At 42.8% G+C, this 20366-nt stretch overlaps 3 protein-coding genes across 7 annotated transcripts in view; 2 read left to right on the top strand and 1 right to left on the bottom strand.

The window, feature by feature from the left end:
- The window catches only part of LOC101778927 (dehydrodolichyl diphosphate synthase 6), an 11651-nt gene extending 8682 nt beyond the window's left edge, over positions 1 to 2969 (top strand). The window contains exons 1-3 of one of the 4 annotated variants that reach the window (XM_012845711.2): positions 624 to 869; positions 1654 to 1708; positions 1892 to 2969. In XM_012845711.2, coding sequence (XP_012701165.1) covers positions 1673 to 1708; positions 1892 to 2767 — 912 coding nt within the window. In that variant the 5' untranslated portion in view covers positions 624 to 869; positions 1654 to 1672 and the 3' untranslated portion in view covers positions 2768 to 2969. Of the gene's footprint in view, positions 1 to 623; positions 870 to 893; positions 1495 to 1653; positions 1709 to 1891 lie in introns of those variants that run through there. The other 3 variants (XM_012845710.2, XM_022826183.1, XM_012845712.2) reach the window with 3 other exon arrangements.
- Positions 2970 to 4561: 1592 nt separating this feature from the next.
- On the top strand, positions 4562 to 16771 carry LOC101778517 (probable LRR receptor-like serine/threonine-protein kinase At1g56130). Of its 2 annotated transcripts, XM_004964682.4 has the most exons (17): positions 4562 to 5012; positions 5090 to 5249; positions 5354 to 5425; positions 6342 to 6413; positions 7046 to 7117; positions 7220 to 7291; positions 7379 to 7450; positions 7624 to 7695; positions 7788 to 7859; positions 11055 to 11123; positions 11892 to 11957; positions 12970 to 13038; positions 13139 to 13183; positions 13870 to 13931; positions 15439 to 15806; positions 15888 to 16074; positions 16169 to 16771. In XM_004964682.4, exons 1-17 carry the CDS (start codon positions 4901 to 4903, stop codon positions 16357 to 16359), a joined length of 1833 nt encoding a protein of 610 aa, XP_004964739.1. In that variant the 5' UTR covers positions 4562 to 4900; the 3' UTR covers positions 16360 to 16771. The 2 variants fall into 2 exon arrangements, with proteins under 2 accessions (XP_004964739.1, XP_012700552.1); XM_012845098.3 differs by lacking the exons at positions 15888 to 16074; positions 16169 to 16771 and having other exon boundaries at positions 13875 to 13931; positions 15439 to 15576.
- Positions 16772 to 18728: 1957 nt separating this feature from the next.
- Positions 18729 to 19782, bottom strand: LOC101778120 (proteasome subunit alpha type-4-2). Its single transcript, XM_004964681.3, has one exon. It carries the CDS (start codon positions 19676 to 19678, stop codon positions 18926 to 18928), a length of 753 nt encoding a protein of 250 aa, XP_004964738.1. The 5' UTR covers positions 19679 to 19782; the 3' UTR covers positions 18729 to 18925.
- Positions 19783 to 20366: the final 584 nt, after the last annotated feature.

Genomic DNA, 20366 nt, shown 5'->3' with positions numbered 1-20366 from the left:
TCTCATCTCCCTCCACGGCCGCACCAGTCCCAACTTCTAGACGCCACGCCGTGTCCCTCCCTGGCCAGCTCGATCTGCCGGCTGCCGCTGCTGCCCTGCCTCCGCGGTTGCAAGACGCTGTTACTGCCCTACGGCCGTTTCCCGAGCATTGCTGCTGCTGCTTCGCCGGCCGCCGCAGCTGCCCCCGAGCTGCGCGAGGAATCAGCTACTGCTAGGCGAGACTGGGACGTGCGGCCGCGCCGACGCCTGCAGCTGCAGGGGCTGCAACGGGGCAGGAGGACGCGTCCAGGTCGAGCCGCCGGTGGTCTTCGCGACTGCACGCAGCAACGCCGAGTCGCCGACTGCCGACGGTAAGACAGAGCATATAGGAGGCGCGGTGGCATTTTATCTGTAGTAATTACGAAGTGGAAGAGGCAATTTCGTCGAGCCGGAGGAGCCACAGTTTGCAGCTCCGTCTCCATAGAATGGAACGGCTCCACCAGGAGCTTCATGCACGAAGCCGTTTGCAGGAGGACTGTTTGGTACAGCTCCGGGTGAAGCAGTCGGAGGAGCCGGTCCAAAAGCCCGTGCCAACTGGCTCTTATTCGCGTCACGAGGGGCGTCGTGTCGTGGCGGTAGTGGTGACCGCGCTCGCGCTCGAACCCGGAGGGAAAGATTCCCCACGAGCTCGTCGTGCCACGTCGCCTGCACCCCGCCGCGCCCCCGGCTCGGCTCCGCTCCCGCGCGTTACCCGTACCGGAGGAGAAGCGACGACGGGAAGTTAGCATAAATCCCCTTCCTGATTCTCACTCTCCACCACTCTTATCTCCTCCGTCCCTCTCCCTCCCTCCCTCCCTCTCTGCCTCGTCGCCGGCCTCCCCAACCCTCAGGTCAGTTGAGTCTCTCTTGCAGCCGCTCCACTGGCCCTCCTCACCATGTGCTCGATGAAATAGCTGTGAGGCGGGTATTACCTCTGCTGGTTCTTGTTTGGCCGTTTGGAGTGGAGGTGGTAAACTGGTGGGTGGGTAATCCTAATCCAGTATCTGGATACCACCTTATCGGTATGATGGTTTCTGTTTACAAGCTGTCAAATTTGTAGATAAGAATTGGAGTTGCTGCTGTCTGGCCTTCTCAAAACCATTTATGCGAGCTTGTCCTAAAAAAGCACTTGAGATTTGAGCATGGCACTTTACTCGCACAAGCTTGTCGAGAAACGAAAAGGGGAAGCTGTCGTTCCTGAGGCGCTTTGCACAATAAAGTGGAAACAGGACACTGGCCTTTAGTAGAAGTTAGTTATGTCCCTTTTTTGCATCTTTCCCCATTATTTGCACCAGCGAGCTGAAATTGACACTTACACGCAAATGCTCAAATTCGAGCTTTGGATACATAGACAAGTTGCTGGTTGATTTTGAACCCCAGTGGTCCCATCGTCTGCACTATGGGAAACTCCCAGCTCCATCAACTAGTAAATCAGTGGGTCTCATCATTCATAGCGCGAGATGACTCTTTTCATAAGTGGGTAACTGAACAGCCTGCTTGTAAAAACCTTACGACATTTTTTTTTTGGCAATTTCAAACATTGCTTGTTGTAGTTCGTTTTCAGTGTACTCTATTCTGATGGCGTTTTTTCCCCTTTACTCATGTTCTAACCCTCACATATTTTCCTATTTGCAGCTTTCCCCTCATTGCTACAATGGCAGGGTCACTTATCTCTTGCTCTCCTTCAGTGGTGAGTTTTATATTGGTAGCAACATATGTAGATTAATTTCTTAATAAAGCAGGCAATCAGATATCATCTATTAGGCTTGGAAAGATCCTCAAAGAGATATAACCTTTTTGTTGTGCTGACATCCACAAATATTCTTACAATATGGGAGGTTCTGATCACTTTTGATTTATTTGCTTGATCTAGGATCTGAAGGTAGAGAAGCCTGATGAGATGGTCACAACTGGTGTTCTTGCGAGTCTTCAGAATTTCCTACGCAAGTGCCTGATAGCTGTCCTCTCATATGGCCCGATGCCCAAGCACATTGCGTTTATCATGGACGGTAATCGCAGATATGCTAAATTCAGAAGCATCCAGCAAGGAGCTGGTCACAGGGTGGGTTTCTCAGCTCTTATTGCAAATCTGCTGTACTGCTACGAAATGGGTGTGAAGTACATCACGGTTTATGCATTTAGCATTGACAATTTTAAAAGGGACCCAAGTGAGGTGCAGTCCTTGATGCAGTTAATGGAGGAAAAGATCAATGAGCTATTAGAAAACCGAAGTGTGATCAACAAGATTAATTGTAAAATCAACTTCTGGGGAAACTTGGACCTGTTATCTGAGCCTGTGAGGGTAGCAGCTCAGAAGCTGATGGCAAGCACAGCTGGAAACACAGGGCTCGTCTTCTCTGTCTGCATGCCATACAACTCGACTTCTGAGATTGTCAATGCTGTTAATGAGGTCTGCGCAGAAAGGAGGGAGATGCTGCTGAGAGAACATGCCGGTGATTCTGATGATCAAGCTGCAAATAACGGTGTGAACTCAGAGATTTCAGTGGCCGATTTGGATCGGCACATGTATAGTGCTGGTTGCCCAGATCCTGATATCGTGATCCGGACTTCAGGTGAGACTCGACTGAGCAATTTCCTCCTGTGGCAGACGACGTTTAGTCATTTGCAGAACCCAGACCCCCTGTGGCCTGAATTCTCGTTCAGGCACCTTGTTTGGGCTATATTGCAGTACCAGAGAGCTTACCCTTATCTGGAGCAGAACAGAAATCTGGCAAAGAAGCAACTGTGATCTTATGTTGTCTGCAAGAAGATTATAGCTATAACACATCTAGCTTATATGCCAAAACAAAGGTAGCTTATGCCATTATGGACCGATTTCAGGTCAAATGTGTCTGTCATTGTAACTGCGTAAGTCATTTAAGCTTATACACAAATCTTGTGGTCTGAATACCAAATTTTACTAAATAAAGTGTCTTTTTCTCTCTCTGAAACGAGTGTTGCGCGTGAGGACACAATCACATGGTGCTAGCATTTACTTGTTTAAAAGCGCCCATGCCAGCAGTACTGGAACAGCATGTGCAGCTGAAGATCGATCAGTACAATTTTTTTTTCAGTCATCGATCATTACATGTTTAGCCACTCTGAATATCGATTAGTACCTAACCGGCAACCTAGCAAGGAAGAAGTATGAGGGTTGACACCGTTCCTTTGCACGAAAATTCATATTTGAACGTGTTGACAAATAACTTTCATTTATATCACATTGATATGTTAGAAGTCACTCGATATGTCGCCTCGCCAAGTACACGTACTCTAAAGATTGATTAGTACATGCTTGCCAATTCTAAAAATCGATTAGTGCCTAACTAGCAACCTAGCACGGAAGAAGTACCAAGAGTTGATACCATTCCTTTGCACGAATATTCAAATTTAAACGTGTTGACAAATTTTGATCATTTATATCCCATTGATATGCTAGAAGTCACTCGATATGTCGCCTTACGAAGTACATCTACTCTAAAGATCGATTAGTACACGCTTGTCAATTCTAAAGATCGATTAGTAGTACCTAATTGCTAACCTAGCACGGAAGAAGTACGAGAGTTGGCACCAAGTACGAGAGTTGGCACCACTCCTTTGTACGAAAATTCAAATTTAAACGTGTCGACAAATTCCGGTATTTTGTATCCCATTGATATATTAGAAGTCATTCGATACGTCGCTTCGCGAAGTACATCTACTCTAAGAGATGGATTAGTACATGCTTACTAATTCTGAAGATCGATCGATTTAGAGGGTGTTTGGGTACCCTCGCTAAACTTTAGCACCTGTCATATCAGATGTTTAATACTAATTAGGAGTATTAAACATAGTCTAATTACAAAACTAATTGCACAGATGGAGCCTAATTCACGACGAATCTATTAAACCTAATTAGTCCATGATTTGACAATGTGGTGCTACAATAACCATTTGTTAATGATGGATTAATTAGTCTTAATAGATTCGTCTCGCGAATTAGACTCAATCTGTACAATTAGTTTTGTAATTAGCTCATATTTAGTCCTCCTAATTAGCATCCGAACATCCAATACGATCATGTTAAAATTTAGCATCTTGTATCCAAACACCGCCCTGACAACCTAGCACGGAGGAAGCACGAGGGTTGACACCGTACCTTTGCACAAAAATTCATATTTAAACGTGCTCACAAATCTCGTTCATTTATGGCCGTGTTTAGTTGGGGAATTTGGGAGGTGCCAAATTACTGTTAGAGCACTGTAGCACACTGTAGCGTTTCGTTTGTATTTGTGAATTATTGTCCAAATATTGACTAATTAGGTTCAAAAGATTCGTCTCGCAAAGTACAACAAAACTGTGCAATTAGTTTTTAATTTCATCTACATTTAGTACTCCATGCATGTACCGCAAGTTTGATGTGATGGGGAATCTTCTTTTTGCATAGTGTCAAAGTTGGGAGTTGGGAGTAACTAAACATGGCCTATGTCACCGTTGCTTTGCACGGAGATTCGAATTTAAGGTCCATACGAATTTCGTTCAGACGCGACAGCGACCAGCTAGCTCCCCATCTTCCTCCCGTCTTTCGCTGTTTCGCATCGGCCAAAACTCGAAAATCGAAACCGGCGCCGCCGACCCGCCGCATCCGCCGCCGCCGGCCGACCGGATCCTCCCGCCTCCCGCTCCCCGACGCGGTCGCGTCAACTCCACCTGCGCCCCCCGCGACCTCGTCGCTGCGAGCGCACATGACCATGATCACGCGGTCAAACCTCAGAGGCAGAGACCCAGCCCGCCCGCTCCGCTAGCAAGTAGCAGCAACCCCCCACGACCCCTCCACCACCTCCTCCTCCTGCGCGCACAAGTCAACTCCCACCCGCGGCCGCGGCACCCCGCGCCGGCCCCCATGGCTCGTCGTCCAGCTCCCGCTCTCGTCGCCGTCTCCCTCCTCGTCCTCGCGCTCCTCAACCTCGACGCAGCGCGGGGCCAGCCGCTGCCGCCCACCAATTCCTCCGACGGTATCGATTTCTCGCTCGCTCTGGTGTCTTGTGGGAAGGCTGGCAGCTTGTAACTCGTGGATCTCGCGTTCCTGCAGCGGCTGCCCTGCACGCCGTGTTCCGGCAGTGGCGCCTGGAGGGCGACACGGCAGGGGTGGTGGACCCGTGCCTGATGCCCGTCTTGTCCGAGTCGTCCATGATGAACGCATCCATCGACTGTGACTGCTCCCGCGGCGACGAGTGCCGCATCACGCACCTGTGCGTCGTCTTCACCCCATCACTCTTCCTCCCGTTTTCTGCTGGCGCTTCTGGCGCTCAATAATGTAATTGATGTATGGGTCTGGAATCTCTGGATGATGCAGGAATGTGACTGGGTACAGGAACATCACCGAGATCCCGCCGGCACTCTTCAACTTGACGGAGCTCGTTTCTCTGTGAGTCTTTAATGGTTGATGTTCCTGGATTGCCAACTCTAAATTATCTCGCAAAAAAGATTATATTGGAATGAACCTCTTTTAGGAAGATTTCAAAATGAGATCTGTAATTAATTAAGGGACTAACTGATCTAGTTTGAAGTTAGCCTATCACTGAACCACGATGAACTATTTCAGATGTTTACTGAAAAAGTTAGCCTAGAACTAAAACTTTTCATCCCATATGTGGGCTTGTATAGCTTGTGCTTAAATATGGCGTTCCACACTTCCACTGTTCCCAGAAGGGCCCATTAGACATTAGTTATGTATTCTCTGTTCTCACCCGAAGTACTTGTGCTTCATTGACAGTTTAGATGCTTGATACAGGGAACCTTTGGTAGCTCAGATATCCATGCACATATCATTTTGATTGAAATACTACTAGATCTCACCCTACCAGATTGAAACTTTGGTAACTCAGATATCCATGCACGTGAAAGAAAGATTGTCTATCATAACTCCCCCATATCCTATTTGGTTGTTATTTTAGCTCCATTCACATGCAACAAGGAGCGGATTTCTTAGTTTTGGCCGTACTTAATACTTATTCCTATAAACTGTATCATATACACTATAGTCTATAACAGAATAACACCACATGGCACCAGTACGTCTAACATTTTACTGAGGAACAACCAATAGGGCCTTTTTATGGAGAATGCTGCCTAAAAAAATGTATTTACTGACTAAACTCACTTCCCAGAATGACATCTATTTTGGACTGAAGGATGCAATTTTTAAGTTTCCTCAACCTACTTTATCATCACTCTGGTCTTTTTTGTAATTCTGTCCCTGATCGAAATATGAAATATGCATTTTTCTTGTGAGAATAGTAATTTCAATATGAATGTAACTTACCTCCTATTTATTCATGTAGGGATTTGAGTAACAACAACTTGAGTGGTTCAATACCCCCAGGCGTTGGCAATCTTTCCAAACTGGAAACATGGTGATAACCGAACCTGTTCCCTTAAATTGAGCTCTTAAATGTGATTTAGCTCTTCATTGAGCCATTGTTTTTGTAACTATCACCTAAAAACATGTGTATTGATAGTCCATCCAGTTGAATGCTGTTGAACTGTAATTTAATCTATTGCCAAGAGAATGTAATTTTCCAACTTAATTGAGCAAACAAAGCTTTGGCCCTGACATGCAATGCAACCATTACAGCTGCAGACATGATATAGCTGAATACTATGAATGATACCTTATCTAAGAAATGTATGCTTATTTCTGCATTATCTTTCTCAAGTCTAGACTGAAGCTCCTAAATAATTCTGCAATTCTTATACCACTTTAGCAATTTCAAATAATACAACATCCCACATTGTTGACCTTTGGGCCCATAGTCTATACCATCCAATGGTCAGTTTCTAGCTGGGGTTGTTTGGCTGATGTAATTGAAATAGCTAGTCTGTGATCTATCTAGTGCATGCTTACTTATAAATAAGCCTATCTTATGGGAAGAATTAACCCTTCTCCAGATAATGTTGGTGTTCAAATTGTCTTAATTTCAAAATTATTTGCCACCAATTGTATTTGGTCTTCTCATAGCTGATTGAATGCTCTCCATATAGCTAGGCACTTCAATAATAACCATCTCAATGGATCTTTTCCTCGTGAACTGTCGCTTTTGAGGAATCTACAGTCCCTGTAAGTATGCCTTATGTCCCTTTGTTTTACATTAAGTAACCATCTACGTTAGGCAGAGCCAATTTGAAGAAAGACTAACTAGTCATATGGCTGATTATGCAGGTGGATGTTTGATAATTACATCGAAGGGTCTATTCCGGAATTTATTCAGAATTTAACCAACCTCACAGACTTGTACGCATAACCACTTGGCATCTTGTTGTTAGGTACAGCTCTTCCTTCTTTCCATTTTTTTGAGAGCTAATGTTGTGATCCTGCCAGGAGAATATACGGGATGAAACTTCAAGGACCTATTCCAAATTTTTTCTCTAATTTGATCAACCTAGAACACCTGTAAGTCACTCTCATGGTTACTTGTATTAAAAAAAATCCTCCATTTTTTTTAAATTTCCGCTCGGTGTATATATTGGAGAAAACATTGTTATCATTCAGTAGAAGCCTTCAATCTGATTTTTCATATCGATATGCAGCATTTACTGCCAACTCTGATTGGGATTTGTTTACAGGATGCTTGGTGATCTTGAGGGAAAGCATTCTTCTTTTGATTTCATAGCAAATTGGGCAAACCTTTCAACATTGTAATGTCAAGTGTCACCATCTCCTAGTGAATTATAGTCTAGTCTAGTTATTAATGCAATTACTTAATTTTTGCTTTATTTTTATTGTGCAGATCTCTGAGAAAATGTGGGCTCACAACTCAGCTTCCTAATACTCTCCCAACCTTGCCCAAGCTAAAGTACCTGTGAGTTTTTAAATAAGTTTCTTTTTTTAGTAAAATACTTTTGCTTACTTATGCTAAAATAGTAATACTCCCTCCGTTCCAAATTGTAGGTCATATTGACTTTTCTAGGTGCATAGTTTTTGCTATTCACCTAGATATATACTATGTCTAGATGCATACAAACGCTTATGAACTTAGAAAAGCTAAAACGACCTAAAATTTGGAACGGAGGGAGTAGAACTTAGTATTTTTTATATAATCTTTTAACACAGCTGTTACTCAATAGGATGCGTTTTTGGTGTTATTGCATTTGTGAATTCTTTTGTGGTTTGTCAATTTCAAATGGATAATGGTATCAACAAATTTTATGCATACCCCTCTTCTAGCTTCTATTATGCCGGTGGATAAGTTAGTTAGAAAATAAGTTGGATGATCTCAACTTAAACAACGAAAACAGCAAAGCCTTTGTCCCAATGAAGTTGGGTGGGCTAAGCTTGTTCAACTTAAAATTTAAAATTCTTTTCTTAAAAAGGGGAAGACCTGGTGCTTGTAAGGATTTCATGTATCATACCAGGCTCCAGCATTTTATCGTTGTCTTAGCTTTGCTATAAATCCACTGGTTGAAGTTATCCAATATTTTAATACGAGTAAAGTGCACTAACAGTCCCTAAACTTGTCTAAGGATGCCAACTAGGTTCCCAAACTGTTAATATACTGTTTTATGTCTCTGAACTTGCTAAGTGTGTCACTCGAGGTCCAAAGTTTGCTAAATAGTGTGTAACTACCCACGTGGCATGCTAGCAAACCAATGGCAACGACACATCTCTCTCCTCATCTCCCATGAACCGAGCAATACCTTCGAGATGGCAAGTAGAAAGATGAACATTAATCAGGGAGGTTTGGACCTTGGGTGATACATTAGCAAGTTGGGGAACCTAAATTTGTAACTTAATAGTTCACGGACCTAGGTTAATGAAAGGATCTTGATGTCGCCTAGGGGGGGGGGTGAATAGGCGTAACCTAAAATTATCACAGCTTAAAACAAGTTTATCAGTGATATACGGAGATTCTGAAGAATATTCTGGAGATTCCGTAACTTGCGGAATTTTCGAAGAAGTCTACGGATTCTCCGAAGGTTACTTAATGCAGTGGAGTAAAACTCTCTCTGCTAGAAACCGGAACCTTCGGTTTCCAAAACCGGAACTTCCGGTTTTGGCTTGTCTAGAGAGAACCCCCACACTGAGTGATGAACGAGCTCGAGATCAAACTATACTTGGTGTAGTAGCTTAGTAGGTGTTTCTTAGCAGGCTCATAGAGTTTGCTGCACTTCACAAACACAAACATCCAAGTAGATCAACCAAATCAACAAGTTCAACAATGAATGCAAGTGTAAGCAAACCAACGAGGAGACACAAAGATTTGTTTCACCGAAGTTCAGATTCACCACTGTGAATCCTACATCTCCGTTGAGGAGCCCATTGGAATACGAGTCTATCTCAACTCCCTTCCAATGTGCCGGGTCTCTTTCAACCACTTTCCTCGTCTCTACTAGATGACCTTTTTCCTTGCGGAGGCAAGATCGTAACCTTCATAGACTTGCCGCTGCTCACCACACCTTTGGGAGCTAGCCGGCAACACCTAGCCATCTAGGAGGCTACACCTCCAAGAGTAACAAATGCTTCACTTGAAACTTGACAAGGCAAACCAGTGCTCAAGGAACTTAGTGCTCTTCTAATGCTCACGAATGGCTCTTCTCTACTACCCAACTCACAAGATCTAGCAAAGATCACACAACCTCACAAAAAGGGGTTGGGGAGAGCTATCTTGGCTTTAGTTTAGCTTAGAATAGGTAGGAAGCACCCCAGCAACCTCTAAAACAGCAGCTAGCCACTGAGGAGGGTGTGGGGTATAAATACCCCGTTCCTCAAAAACTAGCCGTTAGGGTGTCAGACCAAAACCAGAACTACTGGTTTCCCAAAACCGGAACCTCCGGTTTTTGAAACCAACTAGCCGTTAGTGATACGTGGCACCCAAAACCGGAACTTCATGTTTCCAAAACTTGAACTTCCGATTTTGCCACTGCCTGACTCGACAGAGTGTGTACATGTGGCTTTTGTGTTTCTCATCAACTCACATAGGAAACTTGAGCACTGAGACTTGTCAAATGACCATGTGATGCATCCCTCTTGATAGTATAGCATACCTATACTCAAGAAAAAGCATAAATACAACATACATCCACTTGAGCTTCATCATCATGAACCATGCCATACTTGATCAATATATCCACTTGAGAGCTGCATCCAACTTTGTCTCTTTGGTTTGAGCACTTCAACCTTGAGCTAGTTACTTGGATCAATATTCAACACATATGAATGAAATCCAACTTTATATCACAAATCACCCTTTTATATGACTCAATAAACATTTGATCCATCCTATTGCTATACTCGGTAAGGCTTGACTTGATACCTCAAAATCTTCAAGCACTAGGCACTTCACCCTAGCAAAGTTCATGGCCCAAGTCACTGACCAGACTTCGCTTAGTACCTCGTTGCTAATCCCTTACTTGATTCCTTCATCCAATTGCTGCCACATTTGAGTCTAGTTTTGTTTTGACATCAAGAATGAAACCCACTTGAGATCATACCTTCTTTTGACTTCAATATCCCATTTGTTGCTAACTAGCTTCTCATTTTATTTAGAAACCGAAGAATAAACCAATGCCATCATGCCTCTATCTTCACCTTTATTTACTTGTCATATATCATATATAAACATTATGGGATCACACATAATATTCCTACTTGTGACATTTATCTTCAACACAAGCAATCTTGAAAATATGAGGCTATCAAACTGGCCTCTAATCATTTTCTCCACCATTGCATGTTTTCCATGCTTAGATGCACTATGTCACACTTGTTCTTTTCGCCATATGAGCTTATCAATACAATTCTTTGTCATAAAGGTTATTCACCAATAACTTTATACCTACTCATATGCTTAACAAGTTCATTAGACCTTTAATCTAGTTGTCATTCAACACACCAAAACCCACTAGGGGCCTAGATGCTCTTTCAGTTAACACCCCCTCCTCAACACCACACAAAACTGTTGAAAAGTGCAGTCAATAATGTTAAACATTTTTATTCTGTTGATATTCATTTTTTTCATGAGTTTGAAAGATGCTTAATTGTCTTGTATCTTCTGCAGGGATTTGAGATCAAACAACTTATCAGGCGCAATAAGACTATTGCTTCCATATAAGAACTCGGAGTATATGTAAGCTACGGTTTAATCCTTGAGCTATATGCATCTTCAGTAAGCAACTGAATTAGGCTTGACATTTTTGCTTAACTAATTAACTTGGCGGTGAATGCAGTAATATTAGAGACCAAAGGGTAAAATGCATTTAATTCAACAGCCTTGACTTTTTTCAAGTTCTAATGCATATTTCTGTTCATCTCTTTAGCTTCAGGTCTGGTATCCCCATATCATGGGTAGGCATTCAAACTATTATACTGTCTCCTCTCTAATTATGCTGGTTGCCCAAGAAGAATTCCTGTGCATTTGCCACCTCAATTTCCGTCTATACTAGAGATACCATGCGCTTGGATTTGTTAGAGGTTTTGTTTGTTGCTTTTTCTGATTATGGAAAGTTACTGTCACTAATTGGATGTGAAGTCTGAACCATAGGCATTCTGAGTTTTAGATCCTTACATATGGATTTTGCGACGGTCTCGCATCTGTACTTAAAAATTTTCAACCAACCTTGTAGTTTGGAGAGCTTAATTGATGCATGTAATTTTTGGCCTATCTTGAAATCTAGAGGAGATTTTGAGGTATGGGTGTAGAGATTTCAAAACCACAAATTGTAGGCAGCGTTGCTCAACAATATCTAGCACCAAACTAAGAATCAAGAATGTATGTCTAAGCCATGCAAACTGCATTCCACAAATGATCTGTTAACACCTATATGTAATCTTATAATTATGTTTGAGTTCCATGATGTTTGTGTTTCCACTTTGCTCATGAACTTCATTCATTCAGATATGTAGGTGAAAACAACTTCAGTGGACCTCTGCCTGCTGAATTCGTTCGACCATCAGTTCCATTGTAAGTGTTTGTTGTTCATTTATGCTGTCCTATACGTCCGCGCTGGTAGATGGATGGCAATAGACAGACTTATCTTAATTAGTACAAAAAGCTTTGAGGATTTGTACTTTAAAGTTAAAACCTTGGCACTGTCGTTCATTACCATGTAAATCCACTTTTGCGCAGCATAGGACTTAACATTCTATCATGACACCAAAACTAATTCTGGGCTGCAAACTTTATTAGGATGCCTCACATTCACACTAACTCATAATTGACTATAGCCATGCTGTTGTAGTATGAAATATATTGCATATCACATGTAACCTTTTACCTTTGGGATATTATATCACAGTTCACAGGTGAACGGGCCTCTAGCTGAGTTTGTTAGATGGTCTCAGTAGCACTGCTTAGGTCCTGGGTTCGACTCCTCGTGGGAGCGAATTTCAGGTTGGGGTTAAAAAAATCCCCTCGTGTGTCACCACTCACCTCACCAAAGCACAGGTCAAGTTTTTTCAACCTTACATAGGGGCCCTCCTACCTGGGGTAGTTGCAGTGGTCGCCAGCCCAATGGTAGTCTCACAATGGGTTACGGGCCCCTATGTAAGGGTGAGGCAGAGGTTCGGGGTTTTCTTAGCAAAAAACCCGGGGGCTGTCTTACCCCCCGTAGGTCGAGTTTTTAAATCACAGTTCACATAGTTGTATGATGAAAATTCTTTACTTAAATCAGATCAAACTTTGAATTGGGCATAGTTATAATAACTTTGATAGAACATTGATGTATAGTCATATAGCAATCGTAGGAGCTTGCGAACATGGATCTGAAGCGGGAAAGGCATTACATTTCTACTCTTTGGGTTCCCTTAGGTGCATATTCTATGCTTCTAATTCTCAGGACCTGGCACCTGCCCACCATCCTCTGCCCTTTTAAGTAAAACTTGATTTACATTTTTTTTTCCGAATGATCTTGTCTCTAATGCAGGCTGATCTTGTGCATGTCTAACTCTTCTCAATTTTGGAATAAACACTGCAGGGATGTTTCATATAATCCTTCTGTTAATGGACGCCTTCCTAACAAGCCTGCTGGTCAAAATTGGCTCATGTATAGATTTCTTACCTTTTCTCAGTACAGTAATCACTATTTTAACTACTATATAAATTGTAGCAACCTTATTCTTTTGCAAACATGCTGTTCTGTGTAGAAATTACATTGGGACTTCAATTGATACAAGCGGAACAATTGACAGGTAATAACATTTTAAATAATAATCTTGCATTCTTTGATATTTTTTGGTAAATAAAAATCCTTGTGTTATTGTTTTGCAAATTAGTATACACACTTTTGAATTTTGGATTACATTCATTACTGTTTCCTTGCTTCTTTTTTTTCACATATATATTTTTAAAGAGAACTTCTCTAACGTTGTTAATCAACTGATTATCTTGTTTGATATCTTACCTGCTGTTCACTGTAGCCCTTCCTTTGTCCCCAAGAAAACTTACCAACATGACTACATGTCCCTTGTAACTTCTATTCTCTTCATGCAATTGAGAGGAAATAACTAGATCTGTATAAGAATTGGCAGACTGTGACAAATCAATGTTATTGCAAATTTCCTTAAAACACAAATATAAACATGCCTACCTATTAGAAAAATGTCACATGGCTTTTCTTTTTATTCCGGAGATCAACTTATTAGTTACTGAATTGAATGATCGAGTGTATAATAATTGGAACATGTAGAAAATTATCAATGAGAATATGGTAGAAGAACTTCTAGACCTACGGTGTCCTTGCTACCCGTTGTAACTCGTAACAGTATAAGCCATGAGATTGCCCTACTCATAGGAAGTGTATTTTTTTATCACTGCATTATTTTGAAATTTGAAGTAATATGCTGCATATTTCTCACTTTGCTTTATTACCATGCAGTGCAGATCTAACAACCCTGAATTGCCTTCACATGAAAGAATGCAACAGAACTAATTTAACTAGTAAGTTCTATAAAAATCTGTACTTTTGATCTTTGAGCATGCCATTATTGCTGTTAGACTGCTGGTGCTCATTTCTTAACTGGAACACCACTTTAAATACTCAATATTATGGTGTAAATTCTATGGAGAGTAACTTTCTACAGATCATCACAATCGCAATCATGTTGGAACATGCTACCTCAAATGAGGTCTACTTAAAAATTCCACCATAAAGGCCTCAAATGTTGGGAAATGCCATCTCCACATATGTTTCCAATCGATAGCATGCAAAAGTGATCTATCTACCTTTGCCCTATCTCTGTTCTGCAAGAGGCCTTTCACTCTGTTTCACTGCTCTAATGCCTGGTAACAGACTCACAGAGCACCAGCTTGTATACTGATTTAGTGATGTCAACCAGTTACTGATTCAATTTCTACTTGCCCGTACCAATACAGAACACTGAACTCATGTCTTACTAAACGCTACTTTATTTCTTCAGTATTTTTCTGCTTTGCATTGATGCCAGCATTGTATTGTTATCTGTCTGTCTGTCTGTCCACTCTTCTCACTCTTAGATATTGCTGTGTTCCATTTTCTGTTTTCAATATTTCAATTCTTGATTTTACTGCTGCATTAATTGAGTTTCTTGAACGATCAAGCATGCTACCCAATATTCATTTTGAACCCTTGATATCGATGTTTTGTTGCCTTGTTAAGATTAAATATCTATAATGGCCAATCTTTTTTTTTGTTTTTAATGGACTTCATACAATATATGCCTGATTTTAGAATTATGGAAAATAAAAGGAAAACAGGTGACATGGTTGGGCACATTGTTAAACTCTTGGTCAAATAATCCAAATTACAAGTAAAATTCGATGTTGTTCTTATTATCGTTCATATGTAAGATGAAAGATACCGCAACATATATTTGCAGCCAGAAAATTAATGAAAGAAGCTAAGGGCCCATATGGATCATGCCTAGTGTTCGGCAACTAACCTTAGGCAGGTATAGCATGCTGCACTTTTTGTGATTAAGAAATTGATTGCCACAATTGTGTCAAACTTAAGGAAAAAAAGAAAAAAATACACTGGCATTTGGGACATGCATCTAAGCAAGTGTAAATTTGTTCATTGCAATGTTGATTTATGGGGTTATGAGAGATGCCTCTGAAGTTGTACTTAAACTTTGTCAGTCAATTCTGATATGGATTTTTGGTGATCATGCCCCTACTTTGAAGCACAATTGTCTTTTTACCCTCATTTTTCTAACTTTGTGATTTTACCCTCAACTATTCACAAGTCATTGTGATTTTGCCCTTGGTCTTTGCGTATTTGCCCCTGTTTTGACTATTGACTAGGGGCAAAATCGCATTGACTTGTGAATAGTCGAGGGCAAAATCACAAAGTTGAAAAAACGAGGGCAAAATCACAATTACACTTCAAAACTGGGGCAAGAATTGGTGGTATCTAGCATATTTTCTGCAAACTTGTAGTCTTTACCTTATAGATCGATTATGCATGCAGATCCTGCAACTTCCTTCGCTATAAATTGTGGTGGCAAGCAAATGGATTATTCAGATCCGATGCCAACTATGTTCTCTGAAGACTCCGCTGATCTTGGAGGAGCAGGCTTTCATATTAATACCACCAGTCATTGGGTAGTTAGTCATGTGGGTTCTGATCCATTTAATAAAACCAGCGGTATTGTAAATACAAGCAATATTTTGGAAACAAACATGCCAGAGCTCTACAAAACAGCAAGAACATCAACAAGTTCGTTGCGATACTATGTGGTAGGTTTGGCTAATGGGAAATACACAGTACAACTCTTCTTTGCAGAGATAGTCATAACTGATGGACCAGGACGACGCTTATTTGACATTGATATGCAGGTTTGATCCCTCTCTAACGAGAAAAATGTTTTAACATATCCAGTCAACAAACCATACCTTTATATGGTGAATTAATTTCAGGATCAGAATATCAGGAAGGATTTTGACATTACTAAGGAAGCAGGGGGTCCTAGAAAAGCCACTAACATAACCCAGGAAGTGACTGTTGACAACTCCATGTTGGTAATACATCTGTATTGGAGTGGAAGGGGCACCTGCTGCATTCCCTACAAAGGAGCTTATGGGCCACTGGTGTCAGCGATAAAAGGTAGCTACTGAACATGTCCCTGCCTGTCTGTTGACCTCTTGTCTTGTTCTGGCACAAAATCATTAGCTGACTACGAAATGCTTGATTTTCTCAGTTACCCGGTCCCATGACAGGAAGATCAGTCCTCCACAAGCACCAAGTTCTGATTCTGCACGACAGGATGAGAAGAGGAGAGGAGTGATTGCAGGCATTGCAGCACTTTGTATTGCTGCTGCTGTGATATCTTCATCCGTTGTCTACCTTTGGTGGAAATGGGTTTCACTTGTGAAGCGCTCAATGGCATGAGGAGTTCGTCTGATGTATATAGCTGATTCTTCAGCCAGTTTCCTTCATGCGAATGAGCCTATGTATGTGTTTTGTCACTTTGCGTGTGCTGAGTTTGGTTGCAAGCATAGCCAAGACGACGTTGATGTACAGTTCACTTCTTGATCAAGGTTTTAGGCCTCAGGTTTTGTTTCACGATGATTGTAGCGCAGTTAGCCATCTCTAGACATTATGGTACTGATGTATTACACAAATTTGATTGTTTGTTGATTGTAGTTTCATTTTCTCATTGTAAATCCCTGTCGAATATATAACTGCCGTATATTCTGAAGTCTGATGCATTGCATGTGTGGTCTGCCTGTCACTGTATTTGTTTTGCATGAAATTATTGTAATTCCTTTTCAAACAGGCAAAGGAAATGATGTACTTTGCACACGTCCACTGGACTGACCTGTGTTGCCATAACGGTGAAAGATCATATGTTTATTCTCACTGATTTCTAAAATTCAGTTATAAGGAAACAAAACAAGTCATCGAATGGCTCCCGAGTTAGTGGGCAGACCGACGACCATTTAACTGTAACTGATCAGCACATGATTTGTACAGAAAAAAAAATGCACGGGATCAAAACCAGGTTAAGTAATACTATTACTCATGGATGACGACCACAGCATTAAGCCAAAATTATTGCAAACTGAAGCATTTTCTCGGCTTGGCAATGCAAGCAAGAGCTAATCAACACATACTTGCAGCCGCAGCAATAACCAATCCGTAAAACTGTAAACGGATTTTATCATGAAGCATATACAATGAGCACATCAGGATTCCAAAGGGAAAAAAAAAAGGCCTACCACAAAACTAGATGGACGTGACGTGTGCAGCACAAATTTGAAGCCAAATCTAATAGCATTCAAGGATTCAATCCTTCGCAGATCAAAGATAGTGCAATTTTACATCTAACTGTTGCAACTTGGTACCTTAAAAGTTAGAACAACATGGTTCCAGCGAGTAAACCAAGAATACAACGCAGAGTATCCAGGTATAGTATTTGGTACTTCAGTTGCAAGATATCCCACGGTTTCATCAAGTGGCCAAATACTTCATAATCATTCTCTACAGAATAGAGGCGCTAAAACACCTAAGAAAGGAGGCAGCCAATGCAATTATATATTGCTTCAGTTGGCATATAGCCACAGAATTGACTAAAGTTAATGTGCACAGACATCTGATCATAATTTATCATCCCAAAAAATTACTAAAGGCAAATAACCAGATAAAGATCACAAGCACTAACAGAGATGCACCATAGTTAAAACTACATAGCATTTACGCTCTAGATGATACTAAATATAACTGATGGATATGAATGATCAACCAAATAATTCCAGGCAAGGTACAAAAAACTTGCAAGAGGGGAACAAAAGCTTTCGGTTATGATGTACCAAGGAGTGATCCATCAAAAAACAAATGCTGTCAAATCAATACTAGAATCCTAATCCTAAAAACTACAAGGTTGAATATGCCTGAGATGCCCACAGCATTAAGCCACCTTAGCTATCTGAATCAGACATAACATTAACACTACAAATTTTGGTGTTTTCTAAGCACAATTGACAAAAAAAAGTGACATCCTGATGGTTTATTGTCACGTCTGATCATGTTAAATATTTCTTTTCTTCCCCCCAGTGCCCTTGTCCCCCATAAGTCCTAATGCTAACAGCAATTCAAGCACAGAAGCATATAGATAATCTGAATCTGAAATACATAAAGACCCCTATGATTTTGCCTGGTTACAAGCACAGTTGATGGAAGCAGTAGAATCCAGAGGTTTAAATTGTCATAGTTTAGAATCTATTATCTCAATTTAGTTATGTGCCCTTGCCTCCCGACCTCAGCAACAATACAAGCATCGCAGAAGCACAGATATTTTGTAACACATACAAGCAACCACAAAGTTTTGACATGTTTACTAAGCAGAGTTGATGGGGGCTCATCTAAATGCCTTAATTGTCATAGTGTAGTCATATGCATAGACCGGAACCTAATTCTCTCTATTCCCTTGTGTCCCATACTCCATAATCATGGTACAATCAACAAAGGCAGATAGAACTCAACAACTTGCAACAAGTTCATAGATACTACGTAACACATAGAAGCACAGATTTCTATCCCAATCTCAACAAGAATACAAGCACAGCAGAAGCAGATAGATATTATCACATAGAAGCACCCCAAAATTTTGCCATGTTTACTAAGCACGGTTGATGGAAGCAGTAATATATCATCCAAACACCTTCAATTATCATAGTCTAGTCATATGCATAGATCTAAACTAGTTTTCCCTGTGCCCTTGTTTCCCATACTCCCTAATCGTGGCAACAATCAAGAAAAGCAGATAGAAACCAACAATTTGCAACAAGTCCAAGGCAATCCACTGTTACAAACGAAGCATTAATGGATCAAGCATGCTGAACATAAAATTAAAACACATAATTCTCGGATATCTTAGTTCAGACAACAGAAGCATAAGTGCTTAAACCATAGCTAAGAGCAGTAATAGGCATCACAGGCCACAGCAAACCAGCCATTATGCCTCCGGCGCTGGCTGCGTGAGGCCGGACTTGGCAAGCAGCTTCCCCAGCGCCTCAGGGGAGCACACCTGGTACTGCACCTCCCCGGTGCCAGGCTGCAGGAACACCTCGGCCAGCTCCAGCTTCTCAGCAGTCAAGCTGGTGGAGTCCATGGTCTTGCTGAGGACCTTGAGCGCGAGCGCAACGGCCTCCTCGCGGGTCAAGCCGTCCTTGTAGTCTTGCTTGAGCATGGATTGCGCAGCCTGGCTGTTGGCCCCAACAGCGGCAGCCTTCCACCCACCGTAGTTGCCAGATGGGTCGCTCATGTAGAGCTGGAAGCCGTGGTGCTTGTCCCACCCGGCGAAGAGGAAGGAGACCCCGAAGGGGCGGAGGCCTCCGAACTGGGTGTAGCCCTGCTTGGTGTCGCAGAGGGACTGGACGAGCTGCTCGACGGGGATGGGCTCCTGGTAGGAGAGGGCGTAGCGCTGGGCGTGGAGGCGGGCGGTGTTGATGAGGATGTTGGCGTCGGACATGATCCCCGCGACGGCGCAGGCGAGGTGGGAGTCGATCTTGTACATCTTCTCGGCGGATCGGGAGGTCTGGAGGAGCTTGGAGGTCACCTTCTTCTCGCCGACGAGGACAACGCCGTCGGCCGCCAGGATCCCGAGGGCCGACCCGGCGTTGCCGATCGCCTCCATCGCGTACTCCACCTGGTAGAGACGCCCCTCCGGCGAGAAGATCGTCGTGCGGCTGTCATAGCGGCGAGACATCGCGGCGGTGGCTCGGCGGCGGCGGCGAGATTGGGGTTTGCGTTTGTGAGATTGGGGGGATTCGGGGGAGGCGACTCGGGAGAAGTTAACGCGAGATCTACTTGTGAGGCAAGAAAGGGGAACGGAGCCGCGGGTTTAATCGCATCCGAGCCGTCGGGTCTCTCCGCGCTGGTTTCCTGGTCGTTGGATCCGTGTCGAGGCTCTCCGCGAGAGCCAAACCAAAAGGGAAGCAAATTGGGTGGAGACCAGATGCAAAACGCATCCGGTGCGTACCCAGTCCCGTCGGCCGCCGCGTGGGCAGCGCTTCAATCCAACGGACTGCGTCGCGATACTGGGTCGGCTCCAGGAGAGACTCGCGTACGCGGCTCGGCTCCAGGAGAGACTCAGCTGGCAAGTGCGTTGGGCGAGGGATATCAACACGCGAGCCGCCGCCTCCTCCATCTGCCCCCGCCGCCACCGTGATCTCCTGGCGCCTCCCCGACATCTTCGGCTTCGTCTGACGCCTCCCCGACATCTTCGGCTCTTCCTCCCCGACGTCCTGGCCACCTGCCATCACGCCGCCGTCAGCGCCGGCGTGCACTTGCTGCTGCCATTGCAGGTGCTCGTGCAGACCACCAGCGCCGTGCTTAACTTGTGGACGTATGCTGGGTCTTCAAACCTCGACTGAATGCACAAGGCATGTTCGACG

Source organism: Setaria italica, chromosome IV, assembly GCF_000263155.2.
Source record: "Setaria italica strain Yugu1 chromosome IV, Setaria_italica_v2.0, whole genome shotgun sequence".
Classification (NCBI taxonomy): domain Eukaryota; kingdom Viridiplantae; phylum Streptophyta; class Magnoliopsida; order Poales; family Poaceae; genus Setaria; species Setaria italica.
The sequence above is the reverse complement of the archived record's forward strand: the minus strand, read 5'-3'. Positions and strand labels throughout refer to the sequence as shown.

Coding starts and splice junctions, on each gene's coding strand:
- LOC101778517 (XM_004964682.4), top strand. CDS start 4,901: ATGGCTCGTCGTCCAGCTCCCGCTCTCGTCGCCGTCTCCCTCCTCGTC. Junction 7,696..7,787: donor TGGGCAAACCTTTCAACATT/GTAATGTCAAGT, acceptor TTTATTGTGCAG/ATCTCTGAGAAAATGTGGGC. Junction 13,184..13,869: donor ACAAGCGGAACAATTGACAG/GTAATAACATTT, acceptor ATTACCATGCAG/TGCAGATCTAACAACCCTGA.
- LOC101778120 (XM_004964681.3), bottom strand. CDS start 19,678: ATGTCTCGCCGCTATGACAGCCGCACGACGATCTTCTCGCCGGAGGGG.